The sequence below is a fragment of the Coregonus lavaretus genome, assembly GCF_964263955.1.
Source record: "Coregonus lavaretus genome assembly, chromosome: 2".
Lineage (NCBI taxonomy): Eukaryota > Metazoa > Chordata > Actinopteri > Salmoniformes > Salmonidae > Coregonus > Coregonus lavaretus.
Window position 1 is genome coordinate 76,661,282 of NC_139989.1, and position 24,195 is coordinate 76,685,476.

Genomic DNA, 24,195 nt, shown 5'->3' on the forward strand with positions numbered 1-24,195 from the left:
TGTGTGTGTTTGTGTGTCCTTTGTGTGTATGTGTCCAGTGTGTGTGTGTGTGTGTGTGTGTGTCCACTGGACACTCACACACACACACAAACTGCACACACACACACACACACACACACACACAGTCTTTATATAACTTAGTCCAAGTGGTGGTCAGAATGTTTGTTTTAACTAGCCTGATAACTCCAACATGTCTGATATGAACATTGACATAAACCCTCTACATACTTGAGTTTCTCCAGTCTGCAGTGTGGATCCTCCAGTCCAGCAGAGAGCAGTCTGACTCCTGAGTCTCCTGGGTGATTGTAGCTCAGGTCCAGCTCTCTCAGGTGTGAGGGGTTTGACTTCAGAGCTGAGACCAGAGAAGCACAGCCTTCCTCTGTGACTAGACAGTGTGACAGCCTGCAAAGAGTCAAATCATATTAAAACCACACTGCTATCCTTTGGTGGTGAAAATAATAGAAGTATATTTTTTCAACATTTTCATTTATACCAGTGTCCTGAAACCTGCCATATCTATTCATAAATTAATGTATCATTATTAGAAATGACAAATTATCAAAGTATTGCTTGTAGATAGAAACATGTATAGTCCAAATATTTGAGTAGACTGACCAGAGCAGTTTAAAAAGCAGTATCAGTAAAAAGACAGACAGTGAGGTATCAGATTTAGATTGTATGAGTATACAGTCCACACCATATCTATTTTGACAGAGAAGCTAACATTTTAAATGAAAGCACTTTATGTATCTAGTCCCCCCATTTGAAGAAATCATAAGTATTCTGACCAATTCACTTATAGTGTATAAAAGTAGTCAAAAGTTTAGTATTTGGTTGTAAACTCGTTGGTTACATTTGCAGTTTGTTTTGGTTTTGTTTTGGGTTATGTTTTGCCCAATAGTAACTGAATGGTGGATGATGACTGGATTAATTCTGTCTAAGTGAGTAGATAACATGTTTCTAAACACTACTAAATGAATCCTGATGATGACATGATTAATAAAAATCATGAATGAATCATGAACAATTATGAATGAAAAAGTTACAGAGGCTACAACAAAACATGCTAACCTCTCACCATTACCAATAACAGAGGGGGTATGATCCTTGTTCCTCTGTAACTTTCTCATTCATCATCATTCACGATTCATTCATGATTATTCATAATCATAGTAGCATCCACATGAATGTAGAAGTGTTCAGAAACATCTTCTATTCTTACTGACAATACAAGTGAAGTGAATCCAACATGACAGGACATTATTCACCATTCATTTTCTATTGGGAAAAACATAATCCAAAACACAACCAAGACAAACTGCAAATGTATTCAACAAGTTTGTACAATCACAAGCTTGATGTAATCATTGCAGGTAAGGAATATGGGACCAAATACTAAACTTTTGACTAAATGAATTTGTCCAAATAAATAAGACTTCTTCAAATGGGAGAACTAGATATATAAAGTGCTTTCGTATCTAAACAGTAAAACAAATATGTATGAAAAACGTCAAATAAACGGTGACATTATATACTGTCATCTCATATGAAACATTCTATCTCAAATCCAAAATGCTGGAGCATAGCACCAAATGTAAAACTGTAAGCTTCATTGTCCAAACACATATGGTGTGGACTATGTGTGCCTGGTAAACACATGTGGATCTGGTGAACAGTTATCAGTTGTTGACCAACTACAGGAATACTGACCTCAGAGTCTCCAGTTTACAGTGGGGATTCCCCAGTGCAGCAGAGAGCAGCTTCACTCCTGAATCCTTCAGGTCATTGTTACTCAGATCCAGCTCTCTCAGGTGTGAGGGGTTTGACTTCAGAGCTGAGACCAGAGAAGCACAGCCTTCCTCTGTGACTAGACAGCCTGACAGCCTGCAAAGAGTCAAATCATATTAAAACCACACTGCTATTCTTTGGTGGTGAAAATATTGGCAGTATATATTATCTACATATTAAGATATATCAGTGACCTGAAACCTGCCATATCTGTTCATAATTGAATGTATCATTATTAGAAATGACAAATTATCAAAGTATTGCTTGTAGAGAGAAATATGCATATTACAAATATTTGAGTAGACTGACCAGACCAGTTTAAAAAGCAGTATCAGTCAAAAGACAGACAGTGAGGTATCAGATTTAGATTGTATTGAGTATACAGTCCACACCATATCTATTTTGACAGTGAATTTAACATTTTAAATGTGGCTCTGTACTCCAGCATTTTGGATTTGAGATCAAATGTTTCATATGAGGTGACAGTATATAATGTCACCTTTTATTTGAGGGTATTTTAATACATATCTGTTTCAGCGTTTAGAAATGAAAGCACGTTATGTATCTAGTCCCCCTATTTGAAGAAGTCATAAGTATTCTGACCAATTCACTTATAGTGTATTAAAGTAGTCAAAAGTTGAGTATTTGGTCCCAAACTCGTTGGTTGCATTTGCAGTTTGTTTTGGTTGTGTTTTGGGTTATGTTTTGTCCAATAGTAACTGAATGGTGGATGATGACTGGAGTAATTTTCTGTCTAAGTGAATAGATAACATGTTTCTAAACATTACTAAATTAATCCTGATGATGCCATGATTTAGAAAAATCATGATTGAATCATGAATAATATTGAGTGAGAGATTTAAAGAGGCTACAACAAAACATGCTAACCTCTCATCATTACCAATAACAGAGGGGGTATGATCCTTGTTCCTCTGTAACTTTCTCATTCATCATCATTCACGATTCATTAATGATTATTCATAATCATAGTAGCATCCACATGAATGTAGAAGTGTTCAGAAACATCTTCTATTCTTACTGACAATACAAGTGAAGTGACTCCAAAATGACAGGACATTATTCACCATTCAGTTTCTATTGGGAAAAACATCATCCAAAACACAACCAAGACAAACTGCAAAATCATTCAACAAGTTTGTAGAATCACAGGCTTGATGTAATCACTGTGGGTAAGGAATATGGGACCAAATACTAAACTTATGACTACTTTAATACAATATAAGTGAATATGTCCAAATTATTAAGACTTTATCAAATGGGAGAACTAGATACATAAAGTGATTTCATTTCTAAACAGTAACACAGATATGTATGAAATATCCTCAAATAAAAGGTGACATTCTGTTCTGTTGCCTAATATGAAACATTATATCTCAAATCCAAAATGCTGGAGCATAGCACCAAATGTAAAACTGTAAGCGTCACTGTCCAAACACATATGGTGTGGACTATGTGTGCCTGGTAAACACATGTGGATCTGGTGAACAGTTATCACTTGTTGACCAACTACAGGAATACTGACCTCAGAGTCTCCAGTTTACAGTGGGGATTCCCCAGTCCAGCAGAGAGCAGCTTCACTCCTGAATCCTTCAGGTCATTGTTACTCAGATCCAGCTCTCTCAGGTGTGAGGGGTTTGACTTCAGAGCGGAGACCAGAGAAGCACAGCCTTCCTCTGTGACTCCACAGCCTGACAGCCTGACAGAGAGATCATCATGATTTCACAAACACACTGTTAATTTAACACCAGTAGTGTAGAAGGACAATGGCAGATGCATTTGGTTTATTCTCTCAAACAACATATAGATTCATATTCTGTATCCTAGAATTGTATGGTCATATTGTTATACTAATGTGAACACCAATGCATTGATTCAGTAAGTTTTTTAATATAATATAATATATTATATACATATTATAATATATATATTTGTCTAAACTGAATATTTCTTCCTGATGATTAGTACTTAAATGTCATTTTATGTACTCACAGAGCAGCTCTGGAGGCTTTGACCACTGGCAGCAGCCTCAGAAGACCTTTCTCTGATCTGGAGTATTTCTTCAGGTCAAACACATCCAGCTCCTTTTCTGAAGTCAGCAACACAAAGACCAGAGCTGACCACTGTGCAGGTGACAGTTTGGCTTCTGAGAGACTTCCTGAGCTCAGGTAGCTTTGGATCTCCTCCACTAGAGAATGGTCATTCAGTTCATTCAGACAGTGGAACAGATTGATGCACCTCTCTGGAGAGGGATTCTCCCTGATCTTCTCCTTGATGTACTTGACTGTTTCTTCATAGCTCTGTGAGCTGCTTCTTGTCTTTGTCAGTAGACCTCGTAAGTGCTTCTGATTGGACTCCAGTGAGAGGCCCAGAAGGAAGCGGAGGAAAAGATCCAGGTTTCCTGTCTCACTTTGTAAGGCTTTATCCACAGAACTCTTGTAGAAAGTAACTTCAGGCTTGTCTCTGAACAGCGCAAAAAAGTTCCTGGTTGATTGAGGTTTTGCCATTAGATTCTCATTGTTGTTGATGAATGAGAGGAACACATATACAGCAGCCAGAAACTCCTGAATGCTCAGATGCACGAAGCAGTACACCTTGTCCTGGTACAGCACACATTCCTCTTTAAAGAGCTGTGTGCACAATCCTGAGTACACAGAGGCTTCATTGACATCAATGCCAGCCTCTTTCAGGTCTTCTTCATAGAAAATCAGATTGCCATTCACAAGCTGTTGAAAAGCCAGTTTTCCCAGTGACAGAATGCTCTCTTTATTCCAGTGTGGACCTGTCTCTTCTTTCCCAAGATACTTTTCATTCTTCTGTTTGGTATGAAACTCCACAAGGTGTGTGTACATCTCAGTCAGAGTCTTGGGCATCTCTTCTCTCTTATGTTTCAGCAGGTGTTCAAGGACTGTTGCAGAAATCCAACAGAAGACTGGAATGTGGCACATGATGTGGAGGCTCCTTGATGTCTTTATGTGTGAGATGATTCTGCTGGCCAGGTCCTGATCACTGAATCTCTTCCTGAAATATTCATCCTTCTGTGGGTCATTGAACCCTCGTACCTCTGTCGCCTGGTCAACACACACTGAAGGGATCTTATTGGCTGATGCAGGTCGGGTAGTTATCCAGAGGAGAGCAGAGGGAAGCAGATTTCCCTTGATGAGATTTGTCAGCAGAACATCCACTGAGGTTGACTTTGTGACGTCACAACAGATCTTGTTCTTCTGGAAGTCTAAGGGCAGTCGGCACTCATCCAGACCATCAAAGATGAACAGAACTTTGTACTTGTCGTAGATGGAGATTCTTGATTCTTTGATTTCCTTTGAGAAGTGATTGAGAAGTTCAATGAAAGTGTGTTTTTCCCCTTTCATCAAATTCAGCTCCCGAAAAGGGAATGAAAATACAAATTGGACATCCTGATTTGCTTTTCCTTCAGCCCAGTCCAGAATGAACTTCTGCACAGAGACTGTTTTTCCAATGCCAGCGACTCCCTTTGTCAGCACAGTTCTGATAAGTTTGTCTTGTCCAGTTAAGGGTTTGAAGATGTCGTTACATTTGACTGCAGTCTCTGGTCTTGCTTGTTTCCTGGTTGTTGTCTCAATCTGTCTCAGCTCATGTTCATTATTGACCTCTCCTGTTCCACCCTCTGTTATGTAGAGCTCTGTGTAGATCTTATTGAGAAGTGTTGGATTTCCTTGTTTAGCGATCCCCTCAAATACACATTGAAACTTATTCTTTAGATTAGATTTGAGTTCACGTTGGCAAATCACAGCAAGCTCATCTGAATGAAGAAATAACACAGAGGATATTAATATTACGTCTGTTTTAATGCCTACAGTATTGTAAGACTGTCTTATAAAGTTTTAATTATAATCATTTATTCTCTTAACTGACTGTATAAATCTGTAAATGTTTTCATAATGCATTACACACTGGATTGACTGATTATTCTCTCTCTCTCTCTCTCTCTCTCTCTCTCTCTCTCTCTCTCTCTCTCTCTCTCTCTCTCTCAACACAACACAACACAACACATACCTGCTGCTACTTGATGAGGTCACTAGGTGTTGTGTTAAGGCTGCTACAATATCATTGAGCTACTTTAGCTGTACTTTAGCTACAGCTTTTAAATGTTATAAAAGAGTATTCAACATGAGGCAGACAGCTCTTACTTTTCTCCAGTGTGTCAGCAAGCTCCTTCTGGTTCATTTTCCTCAGGACGTGCAGTGTGATCTTCAGAGCCCCCTCTCTGGCACTGCTCTCCTGCTTCTCATCTTCAGCATCCACCACTTCCTTATCCTGCTTCTGACTCTCAAAGCCTTCTGGGAGTTCTGGACTAAGAATCCTCTTGAACATCTTCAGCTCGTTCTTCACAAATGTCATAATATTCTCTTCAAGCAACTGAAATAAATCAAGTAAATAAGTTAAGCAAGAGACTAAATGCTTTCTCATTAACACATTAATGAATGATTGACAGATCAACTTTACTTGAGGTAAACAAAAACAAATATACATAACAGGACCACATACACTGAATATGGAGTCCAGGTCTGTTTGATGACTCTGGGAAGACTGACTACTGAGAATCTCTGACTCTGATCTCTCCTGTTGATTTCTGTGGACAAAACCATGAGATTACATCTCCTCATCCAGGGAGTACACACACACACACACACACACACACACACACACACACACACACACACACACACACACACACACACACACACACACACACACACACACACACACACACACACACACACACACACACACTCACACACACACTCACACACACACTCACACACACACTGACACACACACACACACACACACACACACACACACACACACAAACACACACACAGGGAGGGAATGTTGTTTTTGTTTAATATTGTTTCAGGACTATGAAAATGGAAAAAAGGATTAGCCTATTGATTATGAAAACAACAAAAATAAATGGGAAAATGGGAGAGGAGAAATGACTAGAGACAGTGTTGTTTAACTCACTGACCATGACCCATGAGTTCTTCTTACCTTTGTTCAGTAGAAAAGTCTCCCTCTCTGAAGTATATAGGACGATGCATAGACCAGTCACTCTTCATGGACACACAGCTGGGTACAGGGGAGGCTGGTCTCTCCTGCTTGATTGGGCTTCAATACAACAGAGACAAACATTACCTCTCTCATCTACTCTGAGCTCAGATGGGGAAACATAACAAGAGTTTCATTCCAAAACGCTATATATCCATTTTCAGAAATGTTGGTAAATTAGCTTTTATAGTTTAAAGAAATTATGAAAGAGATTGGTGTGTTTTTTCACTATCTAATCATGGTATGGGATTGTTCAATGACAGACATGTGTTTGTTTAAAATCTATCACTTGATGGATTCATTTCAGAGAGATAAATAATCATGTTTTTTTGCAAAATGCTATATATCTGCCTCACTCACAGATAAATAAGTAGTACTGCTAGGTTTCACACAGTAATAATATATATCTGCCTCACTCTCAGAGAAATAAGTAGTACTGCTAGGTTTTACACAGTAATAATATATCTGCCTCACTCTCAGAGAGAAATAAGTAGTACTGCTAGGTTTTACACAGTAATAATATATCTGCCTCACTCTCAGAGAAATAAGTAATACTACTAGGTTTTACACAGTAATAATACATATCTGCCTCACTCACAGAGAAATAAGTAGTACTACTAGGTTTTACACAGTAATAATATATATCTACCTCACTCTCAGAGAAATAAGTAGTACTGCTAGGTTTTACACAGTAATAATATATATCTGCCTCACTCTCAGAGAAATAAGTAATACAGCTAGGTTTTACACTGTAATAATATATCTGCCTCACTCTCAGAGAAATAAGTAATACAGCTAGGTTTGACACAGTCAAATGTGACCGACCGGCTCGATTCGATTTTATGTAGCATAGTTTGAAATGTGTTTTTTTTACATTGGATAAATGTAGAGACTCAGCTAGAAAAAGGTATATCATACACTACAGTTGAGGAACAATGGGAAAGTAATTCTGCTTTGAAAGATGATAAACTTGTAACCTCAATTTTGAGAAAATTACCTTTGAATGTTTTGGTTCACCTACTGGAGAGCTCTTCTTTATCTACAGTGGTGTTACTTTGGCAGATAATGTCACCCATCTAAATAAATAGTATATATATATATATATATATATATATATATATATATAGTTAACTAAATGTATGGTGCTTTTGGTTTATGTCAGTTTCATTGTTTGTTATGCTATAAATGGTTATTTTATGGTTGTAAGTGGTAAAATGAACTAGAAAATGTCATATTTTGCAATTCTGAGTAATTACTCCTTTAGTAAGGATATACTTTATTCAGTACTACTGCAGTTGCTAAATAATTCCAATAGATGGCAGCATAAGACCATGAATGACATTTCAGAAGGTTAGTTTAGTTTTCTCCCTGCATACACCACCACTCCCCCTCACAGGAAAACTCCTGCACACGCTTTTTACTGTCCCTTTCCACACTGCTAACGCAAGAGGAACGACTGAAAAAGCATTTAACAGATTACTGTGAAATAATATAATGATGATTCATGTTTATTATTAGCTGTTTTTATGCTCATGTTTTGAAATTCTACTTCATTACTATAACGATTATCAATAACCCTGAACATTAATTTAGTCACCTCTGGTTGAGAAAAACGTATTATCCTAGTACATTCATTGTCAGAATCATCAACCAGCAGCGAGCACTCTGCCTTCTAGCACAAGCGAGGGGCATGTTGAGGTACATTTGCTAATCGCGAGGGTTGCACAATCTAATTTATTGGCGGGCTGGAAGACGCACTCTTGTCTTATCTATTCCGAGGTTGTTTAATCGTAATATTAGATATTTAAAAATGCATGTATACTAGGGTTGAGGTTGGAGCATCTGACTAGTGATTATTTACCCGGGGTTTAACACCTGCTATAGTCACTATTTAATTGCTCTTCCAAAAGCATCACAGGCCTAATGCGAGATATATAGCTAACTAAAGTAATGCGTGACCATTTCAGAAAATCATGGGACACATAGTTTTTGGTTGCATCCTATTTTATGTCAATCATATTGCTGCTTGTAGCCTATAACTGATGCTTCGCGGTCTTATGCTGCCATCTATTGGAAATATTTAGCTCTTAAAAGTTATTAATTCACGTACAGACATTGGTGAGGCAGCTGAGAAATAAAGTGTATTAGATCAGTCTCAAACCTGCCCCACGCCAATTGCTGGACTTTCACACAGAGGTTACTAGGTCACCCAATTCAAACCACATTTGAAAAATAAAACAAATGTGTCTTATTTATCAAGTGTTCTGTCTTGCAATTATACATATAATAAAATAACAACAAAATTATCAAAACGCAATTTAATACTATAATTGTATTTACTAATATAATATTATTACTAACATAGTTTCTAAAAGTGTTCTAGGCTCCCCTTCCCTACAATTAGGGGTTACGGCTAAAATAGGTTATAAGTAGGGTAAGAGTTTCTGTATAGCACTTTGTGACATCTGCTGGTGTAAAAAGGGCTATATAAATACATTTGATTGATTGTTAGTTTAAGGGTTTTTATGGCAAAAAAACTGTATGGGTTTATAGCACTCTTGCGCCTCCCTTTGGCCATCGGTGGGTACTACATAACTCATTCATTACATTTTTACATTTACATTTTACATATTTAGCAGTCGCTCTTATCCAGAGCGACTTACAGTTAGTGAGTGCATACATTTTCATACTGGCCCCCCGTGGGAAATGAACCCACAACCCTGCCGTTGCAAGCGCCATGCTCTACCAACTGAGCTATATGACACTTGCTAGGCTCATAATCTGAGGTAGCAACTGCGTCAGATCTACAAATCAATTAGCTAGACAACCCGATTAGACAACAATCACCCCATTATATCCATTTGGTTTGCAATTCAGTGAACCTGCGCAGCATTCGCTCAATTTGATGCCTACGAACGAAGATTTCGATGCATATCAAATTACCCAGCAGCCATTTAGAAACAACAAGTCATCAGAAAAATTGTTATTTCTTAATTAAAAAATGTCTTCTGGCTGTTTAAATCTGCCACATCTTGAAAAAGAGGACAGGGACATGCGTTTTGTTTATATTGTACACTTTTTTCTTAAAACAAATATGTTTAACCATGACCAGAAAATGTTTAACGTTTGATGGCTTTGCGCCAGACATCACCTCTTAGCCTGTGGCTCACCACAACATATACTCAGGTGAACAGTGTGCGCGCTCACCAAGTAGCCATAACCTTGTTAACAATAAGTTACCTGAGGTAAACCTACAGGGTTAACGCTCACCAAGTATCCATAACCTTGTAAATAATAAGTTACCTGAGGTAAACCTACAGTAGAACTAATAGTCAAGGTCGTCTGTGTGAAGATAGACTGGTAACATTGTGACACACACGTGACTTCCGTCTCGCTTCCGCATTGTCTCCGTGCTGCTGTGCTGTTTGTTGCTACTTGGCTACCTGCCAAACTATTCACGTTTTACTTTTAATAAACGTTTAATCAATCTCTGTGTTCAACAAATTTACCAACTTTTTAGTTTTGTCCTCACTCATCTTTTTTCGTTAAACTTTTTCACCCCGGACGTTTTATCCCGAGACAGAAGAGTCATTTTCCTGTGCGTTTTAGCTGCCAACTTTACTTTATTTTCCTTTTTTCCATCGCAACTTTTTTCCCTTATTCAACTTTTTCACTCCGGACGCATTATCTGGACATGGTTCGTCAACATCTTCAACAGCCGAAGCTAAGTAGTAACATTAACATGATGTCTTCTAATTGCAGTCGCTGTACTCATAATATACAGGAGAACGATCGCCTTACGGCGAGAATAGCTGTGCTACAAGCCCAGCTTCAGACGCAATCGTTAGGCAAGGGTAATTTCAGTGTAGGAAAGGAAGAAACAGCGTCTGTGCCACCAGTAAGTACAGACAGTAACGTTAGTATAAATCCCCCCGCACAGTCCCCGCAGCCGGACAACTTTCTCATGGCTTCTGGAGGGAAATACTGTTGGAATGCTCAACCGGTGTCGCTCATTCAGCCGACAGAAACGTTCAACCGGTTTTCCCCATTATGTAGCGAGTCGGAGTCTGAGTCTGAGTCTTCTCTTGTCTCTACTCCTCCCGTTACGGGGTCTGAGACGCCGAAGGCTCCCACCATTAGCTCTGACAAATTGAAAACCCTAGTCATTGGCGACTCCATTACCCGTAGTATTAGACTTAAAACGAATCACCCAGCGATCATACACTGTTTACCAGGGGGCAGGGCTACCGACGTTAAGGCTAATCTAAAGATGGTGCTGGCTAAAGCTAAAACTGGCGAGTGTAGAGAGTATAGAGATATTGTTATCCACGTCGGCACCAACGATGTTAGGATGAAACAGTCAGAGGTCACCAAGTGCAACATAGCTTCAGCGTGTAAATCAGCTAGAAAGATGTGTCGGCATCGAGTAATTGTCTCTGGCCCCCTCCCAGTTAGGGGAAGTGACGAGCTCTACAGCATAGTCTCAGCACTCAATCGCTGGTTGAAAACTGTTTTCTGCCCCTCCCAAAAGATAAAATTTGTGGATAATTGGCCCTCTTTCTGGGACTCACCCACAAACAGGACCAAGCCTGACCTGCTGAGGAGTGACGGACTCCATCCTAGCTGGAGGGGTGCTCTCCTCTTATCTACCAACATAGATAGGGCTCTAACTCCTCTAGCCCCACAGTGAAATAGGGTGCAGGCCAGGCAGCAGGCTGTTAGCCAACCTGCCAGCTTAGTGGAGTCTGCCAATAGCACAGTCAGTGTAGTCAGCTCAGCCATACCCATTGAGACTGTGTCTGTGCCTCGACCTAGGTTGGGCAAAACTAAACATGGCGGTGTTCACCCTAGCAATCTTATTAGGATAAAGACCTCCTCCATTCCTGCCATTATTGAAAGAGATCGTGATACCTCACATCTCAAAATAGGGTTACTTAATGTTAGATCCCTCACTTCAAAGGCAGTCATAGTCAATGAACTAATCACTGATCATAATCTTGATGTGATTGGCCTGACTGAAACATGGCTTAAGCCTGATGAATTTGCTGTGTTAAATGAGGCCTCACCTCCTGGTTACACTAGTGACCATATTCCCCGTGCATCCCGCAAAGGCGGAGGTGTTGCTAACATTTACGATAGCAAATTTCAATTTACAAAAAAAAAAATGGCGTTTTTGTCTTTTGAGCTTCTAGTCATGAAATCTATGCAGCCTACTCAATCACTTTTTATAGCTACTGTTTACAGGCCTCCTGGGCCATATACAGCGTTCCTCTCTGAGTTTCCTGAATTCCTATCAGACCTTGTAGTCATAGCAGATCATATTCTAATTTTTGGTGATTTTAATATTCACATGGAGAAGTCCACAGACCCACTCCAAAAGTCTTTCGGAGCCATCATCGACTCAGTGGGTTTTGTCCAACATGTCTCTGGACCTACTCACTGCCACAGTCATACTCTGGACCTAGTTTTGTCCCATGGAATAAATGTTGTAGATCTTAATGTTTTTCCACAAAATCCTGGACTATCGGACCACCATTTTATTACGTTTGCAATCGCAACAAATAATCTGCTCAGACCCCAACCAAGGAGCATCAAAAGTCGTGCTATAAATTCTCAGACAACACAAAAACTCCTTGATGCCCTTCCAGACTCCTTCTGCCTACCCAAGGACGTCAGAGGACAAAAATCAGTTAACCACTTAACTGAGGAACTCAATTTAACCTTGCGCAATACCCTAGATGCAGTTGCACCCCTAAAAACGAAAAACATTTGTCATAAGAAACTAGCTCCCTGGTATACAGAAAATACCCGAGCTTTGAAGCAAGCTTCCAGGAAATTGGAACGGAAATGGCGCCACACCAAACTGGAAGTCTTCCGACTAGCTTGGAAAGACAGTACCGTGCAGTACCGAAGAGCCCTCACTGCTGCTCGATCATCCTACTTTTCCAACTTAATCGAGGAAAATAAGAACAATCCAAAATTTATTTTTGATACTGTTGCAAAGCTAACTAAAAAGCAGCATTCCCCAAGAGAGGATGGCTTTCACTTCAGCAGTAATAAATTCATGAACTTCTTTGAGGAAAAGATCATGACCATTAGAAAGCAAATTACGGACTCCTCTTTGAATCTGCGTATTCCTCCAGGGCTTAGCTGTCCTGGATCTGCACAGCTCTGCGAGGGCCTGGGATCGGGAGAGACACTTAAGTGTTTTAGTACAATATCTCTTGACACAATGATGAAAATAATCATGGCCTCTAAACCTTCAAGCTGCATACTGGATCCTATTCCTACTAAACTGCTGAAGGAGCTGCTTCCTGTGCTTGGCCCTCCTATGTTGAACATAATAAACAGCTCTCTATCCACCGGATGTGTACCAAACTCACTAAAAGTGGCAGTGATAAAGCCTCTCTTGAAAAAGCCAAACCTTGACCCGGAAAATATAAAAAACTATCGGCCTATATCGAATCTTCCATTCCTCTCAAAATTTTTTGAAAAAGCTGTTGCGCAGCAACTCACTGCCTTTCTGAAGACAAACAATGTATACGAAATGCTTCAGTCTGGTTTTAGACCCCATCATAGCACTGAGACTGCACTTGTGAAGGTGGTAAATGACCTTTTAATGGCGTCAGACCGAGGCTCTGCATCTGTCCTCGTGCTACTAGACCTTAGTGCTGCCTTTGACACCATCGATCACCACATTCTTTTGGAGAGACTGGAAACCCAAATTGGTCTACACGGACAAGTTCTGGCCTGGTTTAGATCTTACCTGTCGGAAAGATATCAGTTTGTCTCTGTGAATGGTCTGTCCTCCGACAAATCAACTGTACATTTCGGTGTTCCTCAAGGTTCCGTTTTAGGACCACTATTGTTTTCACTATATATTTTACCTCTTGGGGATGTTATTCGAAAACATAATGTTAACTTTCACTGCTATGCGGATGAAACACAGATGTAGATTTCAATAAAACATGGTGAAGCCCCAAAATTGCCCTCGCTAGAAGCCTGTGTTTCAGACATAAGGAAGTGGATGGCTGAAAACTTTCTACTTTTAAACTCGGACAAAACAGAGATGCTTGTTCTAGGTCCCAAGAAACAAAGAGATCTTCTGTTAAATCTGACAATTCATCTTGATGGTTGTAAAGTCGTCTCAAATAAAACTGTGAAGGACCTCGGCGTTACTCTTGACCCTGATCTCTCTTTTGACGAACATATCAAGACTGTTTCAAGGACAGCTTTTTTCCATCTACGTAACATTGCAAAAATCAGAAATTTTCTGTCCAAAAATGATGCAGAAAAATTAATCCATGCATTTGTTACTTCTAGGTTAGACTACTGCAATGCTCTACTTTCCGGCTACCCGGATAAAGCACTTAATAAACTTCAGTTAGTGCTAAATACGGCTGCTAGAATCCTGACTAGAACCAAGAAATTTGATCATATTACTCCAGTGCTAGCTTCCCTACACTGGCTTCCTGTTAAGGCAAGGGCTGATTTCAAGGTTTTACTGTTAACCTATAAAGCGTTACATGGGCTTGCTCCTACCTATATTTCCGAGTTGGTCCTGCCGTACATACCAATACGTACGCTACGGTCACAAGACGCAGGCCTCCTAATTGTCCCTAGAATTTCTAAGCAAACAGCGGGAGGCAGGGCTTTCTCCTATAGATCTCCATTTTTATGGAACAGTCTGCCTACCCATGTGAGAGACGCAGACTCGGTCTCAACCCTTAAGTCTTTACTGAAGACTTATCTCTTCAGTAGGTCATATGATTGAGTGTAGTCTGGCCCAGGAGTGTGAAGGTGAACGGAAAGGCTCTGGAGCAACGAACAGCCCTTGCTGTCTCTGCCAGGCCGGTTCCCCGCTCCACTGGGGTTCTCTGCCTCTAACCCTGTTGCAGGGGCTGAGTCACTGGCTTGCTGGTGCTCTTTCATGCCGTCCCTGGGAGGGGTGCGTCACTTGAGTGGGTTGAGTTACTGACGTGATCTTCCTGTCTGGGTTGGCGCCCCCCCTTGGTTTGTGCTGTGGTGGAGACCTCTGTGGGCTATACTCGGCCTTGTCTCAGGATTGTAAGTTGGTGGTTGAGGATATCCCTCTAGTGGTGCGGGGGCTGTGCTTTGGCAGAGTGGGTGGGGTTATATCCTTCCTGTTTGGCCCTGTCCGGGGGTTTCTTCGGATGGGGCCACAGTGTCTCCGGACCGCTCCTGTCTCAGCCTCCAGTATTTATGCTGCAGTAGTTTATGTGTCGGGGGGCTGGGGTTAGTTGGTTATACCTGGAGTACTTCTCCTGTCTTATCCAGTGTCCTGTGTGAATTTAAGTATGCTCTCTCTAATTCTCTCGTTCTCTCTTTCTCTCTGAGAACCTGAGCCCTAGGACCATACGTCAGGACTACCGGGCATGATGACACCTTGCTGTCCCCAGTCCGCCTGGCCTTGCTGCTATTCCAGTTTCAACTGTTCTGCCTGCGGTTACGAAACCCCTACCTGTCCCAGACCTGCTGTTTTCAACTCTTAATGATCGGCTATGAAAAGCCAACTGAGAGACCTGAGCCCTAGGACCATACGTCGGGACTACCGGCCGTGGTGACTCCTTGCTGTCCCCAGTCCGCCTGGCCTTGCTGCTATTCCAGTTTCAACTGTTCTGCCTGCGGTTATGGAACCCCTACCTGTCCCAGACCTGCTGTTTTCAACTCTTAATGATCGGCTATGAAAAGCCAACTGAGATTTATTCCTGATTATTATTTGACCATGCTTGTCACTTATGAACATTTTTGAACATCTTGGCATGGTTCTGTTATAATCTCCACCCGGCACAGCCAGAAGAGGACTGGCCACCCCTCATAGCCTGGTTCCTCTCTAGGTTTCTTCCTAGGTTTTGGCCTTTCTAGGGAGTTTTTCCTAGCCACCATGCTTTTACACCTGCATTACTAGCTGTTTGGGGTTTTAGGCTGGGTTTCTGTACAGCACTTCGAGATATTAGCTGATGTAAGAAGGGCTATATAAAATAAAATTGATTGATTGAATAGGAGCTGGCAGGGGGAAAAATGCCCAAACATAAGGCCTGTTTTTTCGCGATTACTTCATAACCAGGGATAGAAGGTAATATTATGAAACTGGGCTCCATGGCGGATGCAATGAACTAATTTTATCAGAAATAAACGTTGGAAAAAATGTAACTTGAGGCGCCCCGAAAATAATATTCAAAAGGTTCAGTCCTTGGACACAGAGGGGTTAAACACTAAAGTTACCGTCCATCTAGTGAAGAGGAGAACCGGACAGAGGGATGGTAGGTAGCCAGCATCCGTCAACAAGAGAGGGAGAAGCCCTCCACGGTATTTAACAGGTGGAAGAAACAACCCTGGAGCTTCATCGGTCCACAAGAAATGCAGGCAGCCGGTGATGATGTAGTGGTAGCTAGGATAACTAGGATGCTGCTGGTAGAGTAGCTAGCTTAGCTAGCTGTACCGACTAGCTTGGCTAACTAGCAGGTCGTTCGTCTGTCCCTCGAGGATGATGACGAATCCGGTGAACCACAAGATGAAACAAGGATAGCGAGTGAAAAGGATCTGGCTACACTCATACTGTCACTGACCATTACGCAAAAAAAGCTAATTGAACAAGAAACTTCGGCGTCTCAACACTGTAACGAACTCCGTCGTTATTCCCCGAGATCACCTCAGCCCACTCTGCGCGCAACTGGACAATCTGCTTGGCGCCAAACCGTATGTGGACGCGGACAGTTCCAGAACGCGGACATGAGCACTGCCACACAATAAACTATTCCCCAGTCTTTACAGTGGCTTACATTAGTAATATATATATATATATTTTTTTTAATGTAAAACAAACATTCAAAGTTTTTTTATAACAATATTTTGAGATCTGGGCCCATATCCACAAAGTACAGTGGGGAAAAAAAGTATTTAGTCAGCCACCAATTGTGCAAGTTCTCCCACTTAAAAAGATGAGAGAGACCTGTAATTTTCATCATAGGTACACGTCAACTATGACAGACAAATTGAGAAAAAAAAATCCAGAAAATCTCATTGTAGGATTTTTTATGAATTTATTTGCAAATTATGGTGGAAAATAAGTATTTGGTCACCTACAAACAAGCAAGATTTCTGGCTCTCACAGACCTGTAACTTCTTCTTTAAGAGGCTCCTCTGTCCTCCACTCGTTACCTGTATTAATGGCACCTGTTGGAATTTGTTATCAGTATAAAAGACACCTGTCCACAACCTCAAACAGTCACACTCCAAACTCCACTATGGCCAAGACCAAAGAGCTGTCAAAGGACACCAGAAACAAAATTGTAGACCTGCACCAGGCTGGGAAGAATGAATCTGCAATAGGTAAGCAGCTTGGTTTGAAGAAATCAACTGTGGGAACAAAAATTAGGAAATGGAAGACATACAAGACCACTGATAATCTCCCTCGATCTGGGGCTCCACGCAAGATCTCACCCTGTGGGGTCAAAATGATCACAAGAACGGTGAGCAAAAATCCCAGAACCACATGGGGGGACCTAGTGAATGACCTGCAGAGAGCTGGGACCAAAGTAACAAAGCCTACCATCAGTAACACACTACGCCGCCAGGGACTCAAATCCTGCAGTGCCAGACATGTCCCCCTGCTTAAGCCAGTACATGTCCAGGCCCGTCTGAAGTTTGCTAGAGTGCATTTGGATGATCCAGAAGAGGATTGGGAGAATGTCATATGGTCAGATGAAACCAAAATAGAACTTTTTGGTAAGAACTCAACTCGTCGTGTTTGGAGGACAAAGAATGCTGAGTTGCATCCAAAGAACACCATACCTACTGTGAAGCATGGGGGTGGAAACATCATGCTTTGGGGCTGTTTTTCTGCAAAGGGACCAGGACGACTGATCCGTGTAAAGGAAAGAATGAATGGGGCCATGTATCGTGATATTTTGAGTGAAAATCTCCTTCCATCAGCAAGGGCATTGAAGATGAAACGTGGCTGGGTCTTTCAGCATGACAATGATCCCAAACACACCGCCCGGGCAACGAAGGAGTGGCTTCGTAAGAAGCATTTCAAGGTCCTGGAGTGGCCTAGCCAGTCTCCAGATCTCAACCCCATAGAAAATCTTTGGAGGGAGTTGAAAGTCTGTGTTGCCCAGCGACAGCCCCAAAACATCACTGCTCTAGAGGAGATCTGCATGGAGGAATGGGCCAAAATACCAGCAACAGTGTGTGAAAACCTTGTGAAGACTTACAGAAAACGTTTGACCTGTGTCATTGCCAACAAAGGGTATATAACAAAGTATTGAGAAACTTTTGTTATTGACCAAATACTTATTTTCCACCATAATTTGCAAATAAATTCATAAAAAATCCTACAATGTGATTTTCTGGATTTTTTTTTCTAATTTTGTCTGTCATAGTTGACGTGTAACTATGATGAAAATTACAGGCCTCTCTCATCTTTTTAAGTGGGAGAACTTGCACAATTGGTGGCTGACTAAATACTTTTTTTCCCCACTGTATCTCAGAGTAGAAAATTGGTCGTATAAGTGCTGAGAATTAAGACATTTTACTCTTATGGGTATAAATGAATGCATAGCATTTTGTCTTCGGTTTGGCAGATTAACTCATGCTTATTTCTGAAGCTAAACTCAGGTTTTTGCCCAGCGGCTAAGGAGTTGGAGCTGTGGCAGGAGTTGGACCTATGGCAGAAAGGTGGCTGGTTCGAATCACGGGCCGGGCGCTGGAAAAAACGGGCGGGCTTGATCTGACCACTGGAAGGCTGCTGGGTTCACATCCTCAAAACATTCACCTTTCGTTGATCAGAACTCTAGAGGTTCTTCTTCACTGAACCCCAAAATATATCTAACTTTTAGTGGTTCCATATATTAAGGAAGTGATAGAAGCCTTTTTGGTTCTATAAGGAACCTTATTTTCTAAGTGTATAATAAACACGTTTTTCTTTTGATTATTTAATTACCTACATCATGTTATTTCAAGTTATCCCTTTGGAGCGCAACATCACGTTGTTAAAAAAGAATCCTAAATTGGCCATGGCTATAAATTGGTCAATTGAAGGCATCTAGGGCGACATATGTGTTCGATGAAAATGAACATTGTATGCAAAGTTGTAGGCAACATTATTGACAAGGGACCCTGATGCCTACGATGCCAAAGCTATTTAGAGTTGTTAAACGGGTGTGAAGAGTGTGTTGGTATAATGGTAATATTGTCAAAATTCTGCTTGTAACAACCATCAGAATTGGTTAAAAAAAATATGCATTCCATTATATTTGGCAATAATGAAGAGTAGGCAAAGTGGTCGTGTCGTGAAAATTCTATCAAATGTCTTCCATTGCAACGAGTCCAGTCAGGGTGCTGCAGAACCCCTGCAGTACCTCTGCGGACCCAGGATTGAGAACTCCTGATTTAGCAGATGCTCTTATCCAGAGCGATTTACAGTAAGTGCATTCATCTTAAAATAGCTATCTATTTTGTAAATAAAATTAATACATTCTTCATTAAATTGTCATCTCACCTCTTAGCTTTGGTGTCATGTCCCCCAGAGAGACCCATTTTAGAGGCAGGGTCCCCCTCCTCTCTCTCCCCAGAGAGACTCATTTTAGAGGCAGGAACCCCCTCCTCTCTCTCCCCAGAGAGACTCATTTTAGACCACTGACCCCTAAACAGAGATGCAGCATGTTGGTTGTGGTGAACACAGTGACAACTCATTCTAGAATGTCAATTGTTCTCTTTTACTCATGATCTCTTAGAAATAAAACATTTACTAACAGACATATGCAAATAATCGGGTGATTTAATTTAATCACATGAACATTGTTACATTCCTCAACAAGAAATAAAACATTGTCTCTCAAACAGAAGAAGTAACTAACAAAGAGTCCCTAACAACAACCAAAACGAAACAGGTGGTTTTAGGAGGGGTTCTGAAAGACACTCATGGGGGTGTCCACTAGTGAAGGGAATCAGAGGCTTTCTGAACGCTTTGGGGCTTTCACCAAATTGTGCCGAAAATGCCATTGATAGATTTGAGTGCTAATAAACAACATTTAGTTAGAATGTGGGGTTCGTTTTTTGCCTCCAGGTTCACTATGTTTTGAAAAACGATGCATAGGTGACTTTCAACGTGGCACCGTCATAGGATGCCACCTTTCCAACAAGTCAGTTCGTCAAATTCCTGCCCTGCTAGAGCTGCATGTTTGTTGCTTTATGTAATGGCATATATTTTAATGCTTTATGTAATGTATTTTATCTATTGAAATATAATTTTGATATAGTTTAAAATGTAGTTTCATGGTCATTTATTTTGTTTTCCAGAATCTCCAACCAAACTCGGAGATCAGCCTCTCCAGTACCAAGTCATATGTCCATGAAGAGTGACATATCTATGGATCATCCTATATATTTTAGTGATAAATCAGGGACCATTGACCCCCGGTAAGTTACTGGTCAGAATTTATGATATTACTATTGAAGAGGATAATCTTCTAGATCTGAAACCAGATGTATTTTGTGAATCTGAGCATATAATTTGTTGTTTATGTCATATATTTTAATACACTGAGTGTACAACATTTTCCACAACATTTCCAACGGAGACCATCAGGTTGGTAAGTCATCATACTGTAGCTCAAACCTACTGTGATGACGACCTAACTTTATAATAGTTCGTAGCCTACCTAGCAGAATCTGCCCGTCTTTCTTTCAAAATCAACACATTTATCCGTCTTCTAATGCACTGGTGTAAAGTACTTAAGTAAAAATACTTTAAAGTACTACTTAGGTCGTTTTTTTTGGATATCTGTACTTTACTATTTATATTTTTAACAACTTTTACTTTTACTTCACTACATTCATAAAGAAAATTATGTACTTTTTACTCCATACATTTTCCCTGACACCCAAAAGTACTTGTTACTAGTACTGGTTTGCTTCATATAAGTCATTTTAATTTGAATTATTCCTACTTTATTTTTACTTTTGATACTTAAGTATATTTTAGCAATTACACATTTACTTTTGATACTTAAGTATATTTAAAATCAAATACTTTTAGACTTTTACTCAAGTAGTATTTTACTGGGTGGCTTTCACTTTTACTTGAGTCATTTTTTATTAAGGAATCTTTACTTTTTCCACCACTGTTCTAATGTTCCATTTGCGCCACAGTTTGAACAGACATTTTGTAACTGCGTAGGCTACAAAGTTACTTTCAATTCCAAATAAGGAAATAAAGTTATAACGGTGACTGGGTAAATTCGTTTTCCATTGGCCGGCTCCCCGGGTGAGCAGAGTTGGCACGTTTTAGACCATTCCATTGGTCCTTAAATTAAATGTCCACCAGGTTTAGCTGTGTTTTTTTCCTATTAAATGTGAATTACTGTATTATTGTAAACAGGCCTACAAATCCAAAAGGTTTTAATTTGAGAATGTTCATTTGTATGCCTCAAATATTAAACTGTCTTCAAATATCTGATGATTAGTTGAATCAGGTGTGTAAATGCTGGGCAAGAACAAAAGGATTGAGAAACCCTGAGATAAACATCAAAACCTATCATTTAAAAGCTCCTCCACCATCTTTACCAGACGTTTGACTGATAACATGTGATAACACTTTGAAAACTGCTGTCTGTCAGCAACTCAGCTCAAGTAGCAGTTCTACTAACTAGTACTATCTCATTCCAGGTATTCATTCTCTTACTCTGTCCTTTAGAATAGATTATTATTCAGAAATACTCACTTTATTTTTTTGTTCACTCCATATAGCGTTTTCTGCTCAGTCGTCTTAAAATGGATCCTGTACAAAAGAACAACTTTACTTTCTGTTTCAGCTCAGCTGTCTCCCCATCCTGATAATAAAGTGTTTTATTGGTATCTTCCACTAGATGGCAGTAAACACCTGCTGTAACTAGACTACGACTATGTGTTCGGTTTCATACATGCAGTTTCCCAGAGGAGGAGTGCTGATCTAGGATCAGGTCCCCCCTGTCCATTTAATCTGTTTCATTATGATCTAAAAGGCTAAACTGATCCCAGATCAGTACTCCTACTCTTTATGAATACTGTCACCGGTGACTCCTCAAGATGAGGCTCATGATTTATAAGTTATATTCTTTAAGAATCAATTAATATCATTAATTGAACTGCTTTGCCATGAACAGATCTGTGACGTCTTAACTTAAAGGTACTATATAGACTTTATGGTCATTTAAATGGGGTTGAACATTCATCCCATCAGATTGTGTAAAGGATTTTATGAGTTGAGAAAAATACTGACTTGGAAGCATCTCTCTGACCTCACCCTGCTGAAACACACCCACATAGCTACAGTTATATGCTTGTCAGGTTTTACCCACTTTTACAGCCAATGTATGGACTGGTATCCATATGAATCAGTGGAATATACAGACTAGTTAGCCATCTCCCAATAGATGGACCCCACGCAGAACTTTCAGCAATGCAGCATCTTCAGTAAGCGAGTATTCCAGACACTCTCTTCTTATTAACCAGTTGCTATTAAATGACTTTTTTTTTTTACAGAAAAACCTATGGCTACGGTAGGATTCTAGGCTAATCTGGGCTGGCACCTCTGTTCCAAGATAGTCAGGAACAGTCGGAGGTGGAAGGGGCTGTGGAGCCATTATCCTGGCGGTACTTGTGGAAGGGTGGGTAGGCTCTGCACACGGAGCTAACTGGAGCTCGGCAGCATCATCACTGTTGGGCTTGCCGGCGGCCTCGCTGGTTTGATGATGCTGCTGCTGCTCATCACTCTCCTTTGGCTTTGTTTGGCTACTTTTTGTACCATTGTCTGAAGAAGCCTATTGTGGTGAAACGTCAGGAGTACGTATTTTTTTGTGAAACTTTTAAATGAGCCACATGGATGCTAACTGGGGACAGCTAAAACTAGACAAATACACCTTTTTATTTTGGTATTTTGGGGACCAAATAAATGTATACCAACTGTGGACAATCCCCAGCAAAAGCATGGAGATCCAACTCTCTAGTGGAGAATAGAGGGAGTTTTCCCCTTGGAGAATCCAGAGTGGCTCACTGAAGAAAAACATATTGGAGAATAACAACAATCTCAATCTGAAGCTCTAAAGAAAAAAGGGGAATTCCTCTGAAAATCAGGAACACCATTCTTCCTCCTGCTCCACCTATTGTCCAAGGCCTAGGCAGTTTTACTTACTGCCTAAAATACATATCTCCTGAGACGTTGGCGGTTCCCTACGGCTGACCAATAGTAAGTGATTGTGTCTCAGAATCTTCCTGTATTGCTGATTATATTGACTTTTATATCAACCCTCTATCCCAGAAACACCCCAGGTATGTTAAGGATAATTATGAATGCAGGGTTTATTACTATTGTATTACTCTTTATATTAACTTAGCTACTGACTTGTTCTATTGTTGTTGTCAAGAGGTTAACCTGCTAGTCAGCATTTCATTGCACTGTTAACTCCATGTATATGACAAATAAACAGACTTGAACTTAGAAGGGAAGGGGGAGGACAGCCAGAAAGGGAGGGGAAAAGATGGCCAGCTAAATTACAGTATGTGTCCTCAAATGTTATGTCATCTAAACATCTCACATTAGCTGGAAGAACTGACAAATGAAATGAATCATAGAGGTCTTATAACTTATTCCATTCTACAGGTCCATTGTTTTGTCTCATGTCTCTTTATATTAATATACCCTGGGGACCATGTAGCTGTATTGAAATCACCTTGTTGTATAACCTTCTTTGTTGCTCAGTGGTACTTCAATTGGCCTGACCATGCCCAATTCTTTCACACGGTAATGCTCCAGCATCCACTCAGAGCTTATGCATCTAATGCATTCCTCAAATACTGCAGAGTTGTTAAGCAAGTCCCATCTTCATCCACATGTATTTGCTTATTTGTAAGATGAAACCTGAGGGGATCACTGTAGTGTGTCATAAATGCATCCAAAATCGTTCTGAGGTCCTCAACAATGCTATTCTGTACCGTAGCTGGGATGCAGTGTTCTTCACTGATGTTCTTTATAAAAATAAAAATATTATTTTTGAGACCTTCAATTAGCTTTTTTTTCTTCTTCTTCTGAAAACCAGACTTTTTCAATAAACATTCATCAAATACAGTGGGGAAAAAAAGTATTTAGTCAGCCACCAATTGTGCAAGTTCTCCCACTTAAAAAGATGAGAGAGGCCTGTAATTTTCATCATATGCACACATCAACTATGACAGACAAATTGAGAGAGAAAAAATCCAGAAAATCACATTGTAGGATTTTTTATGAATTTATTTGCA

General features: G+C 40.3%; 1 protein-coding gene across 1 annotated transcript in view; it reads right to left on the minus strand.

The window, feature by feature from the left end:
- LOC311140543 (NLR family CARD domain-containing protein 3-like) overlaps nucleotides 1–19,478 on the minus strand; it is a 21,505-nt gene extending 2,027 nt beyond the window's left edge. Inside the window, exons 1-8 of the mRNA XM_084175644.1 lie at nucleotides 19,421–19,478; nucleotides 6,841–6,957; nucleotides 6,334–6,418; nucleotides 5,976–6,204; nucleotides 3,799–5,587; nucleotides 3,332–3,505; nucleotides 1,716–1,884; nucleotides 229–386 (exon numbers count right to left, since the gene is read on the minus strand). Coding sequence (XP_084031770.1) covers nucleotides 229–386; nucleotides 1,716–1,884; nucleotides 3,332–3,505; nucleotides 3,799–5,587; nucleotides 5,976–6,204; nucleotides 6,334–6,418; nucleotides 6,841–6,957; nucleotides 19,421–19,458 — 2,759 coding nt within the window. The 5' untranslated portion in view covers nucleotides 19,459–19,478. The remainder of the gene's footprint in view (nucleotides 1–228; nucleotides 387–1,715; nucleotides 1,885–3,331; nucleotides 3,506–3,798; nucleotides 5,588–5,975; nucleotides 6,205–6,333; nucleotides 6,419–6,840; nucleotides 6,958–19,420) is intronic.
- Between the last annotated feature and the right edge of the window lie 4,717 nt (nucleotides 19,479–24,195).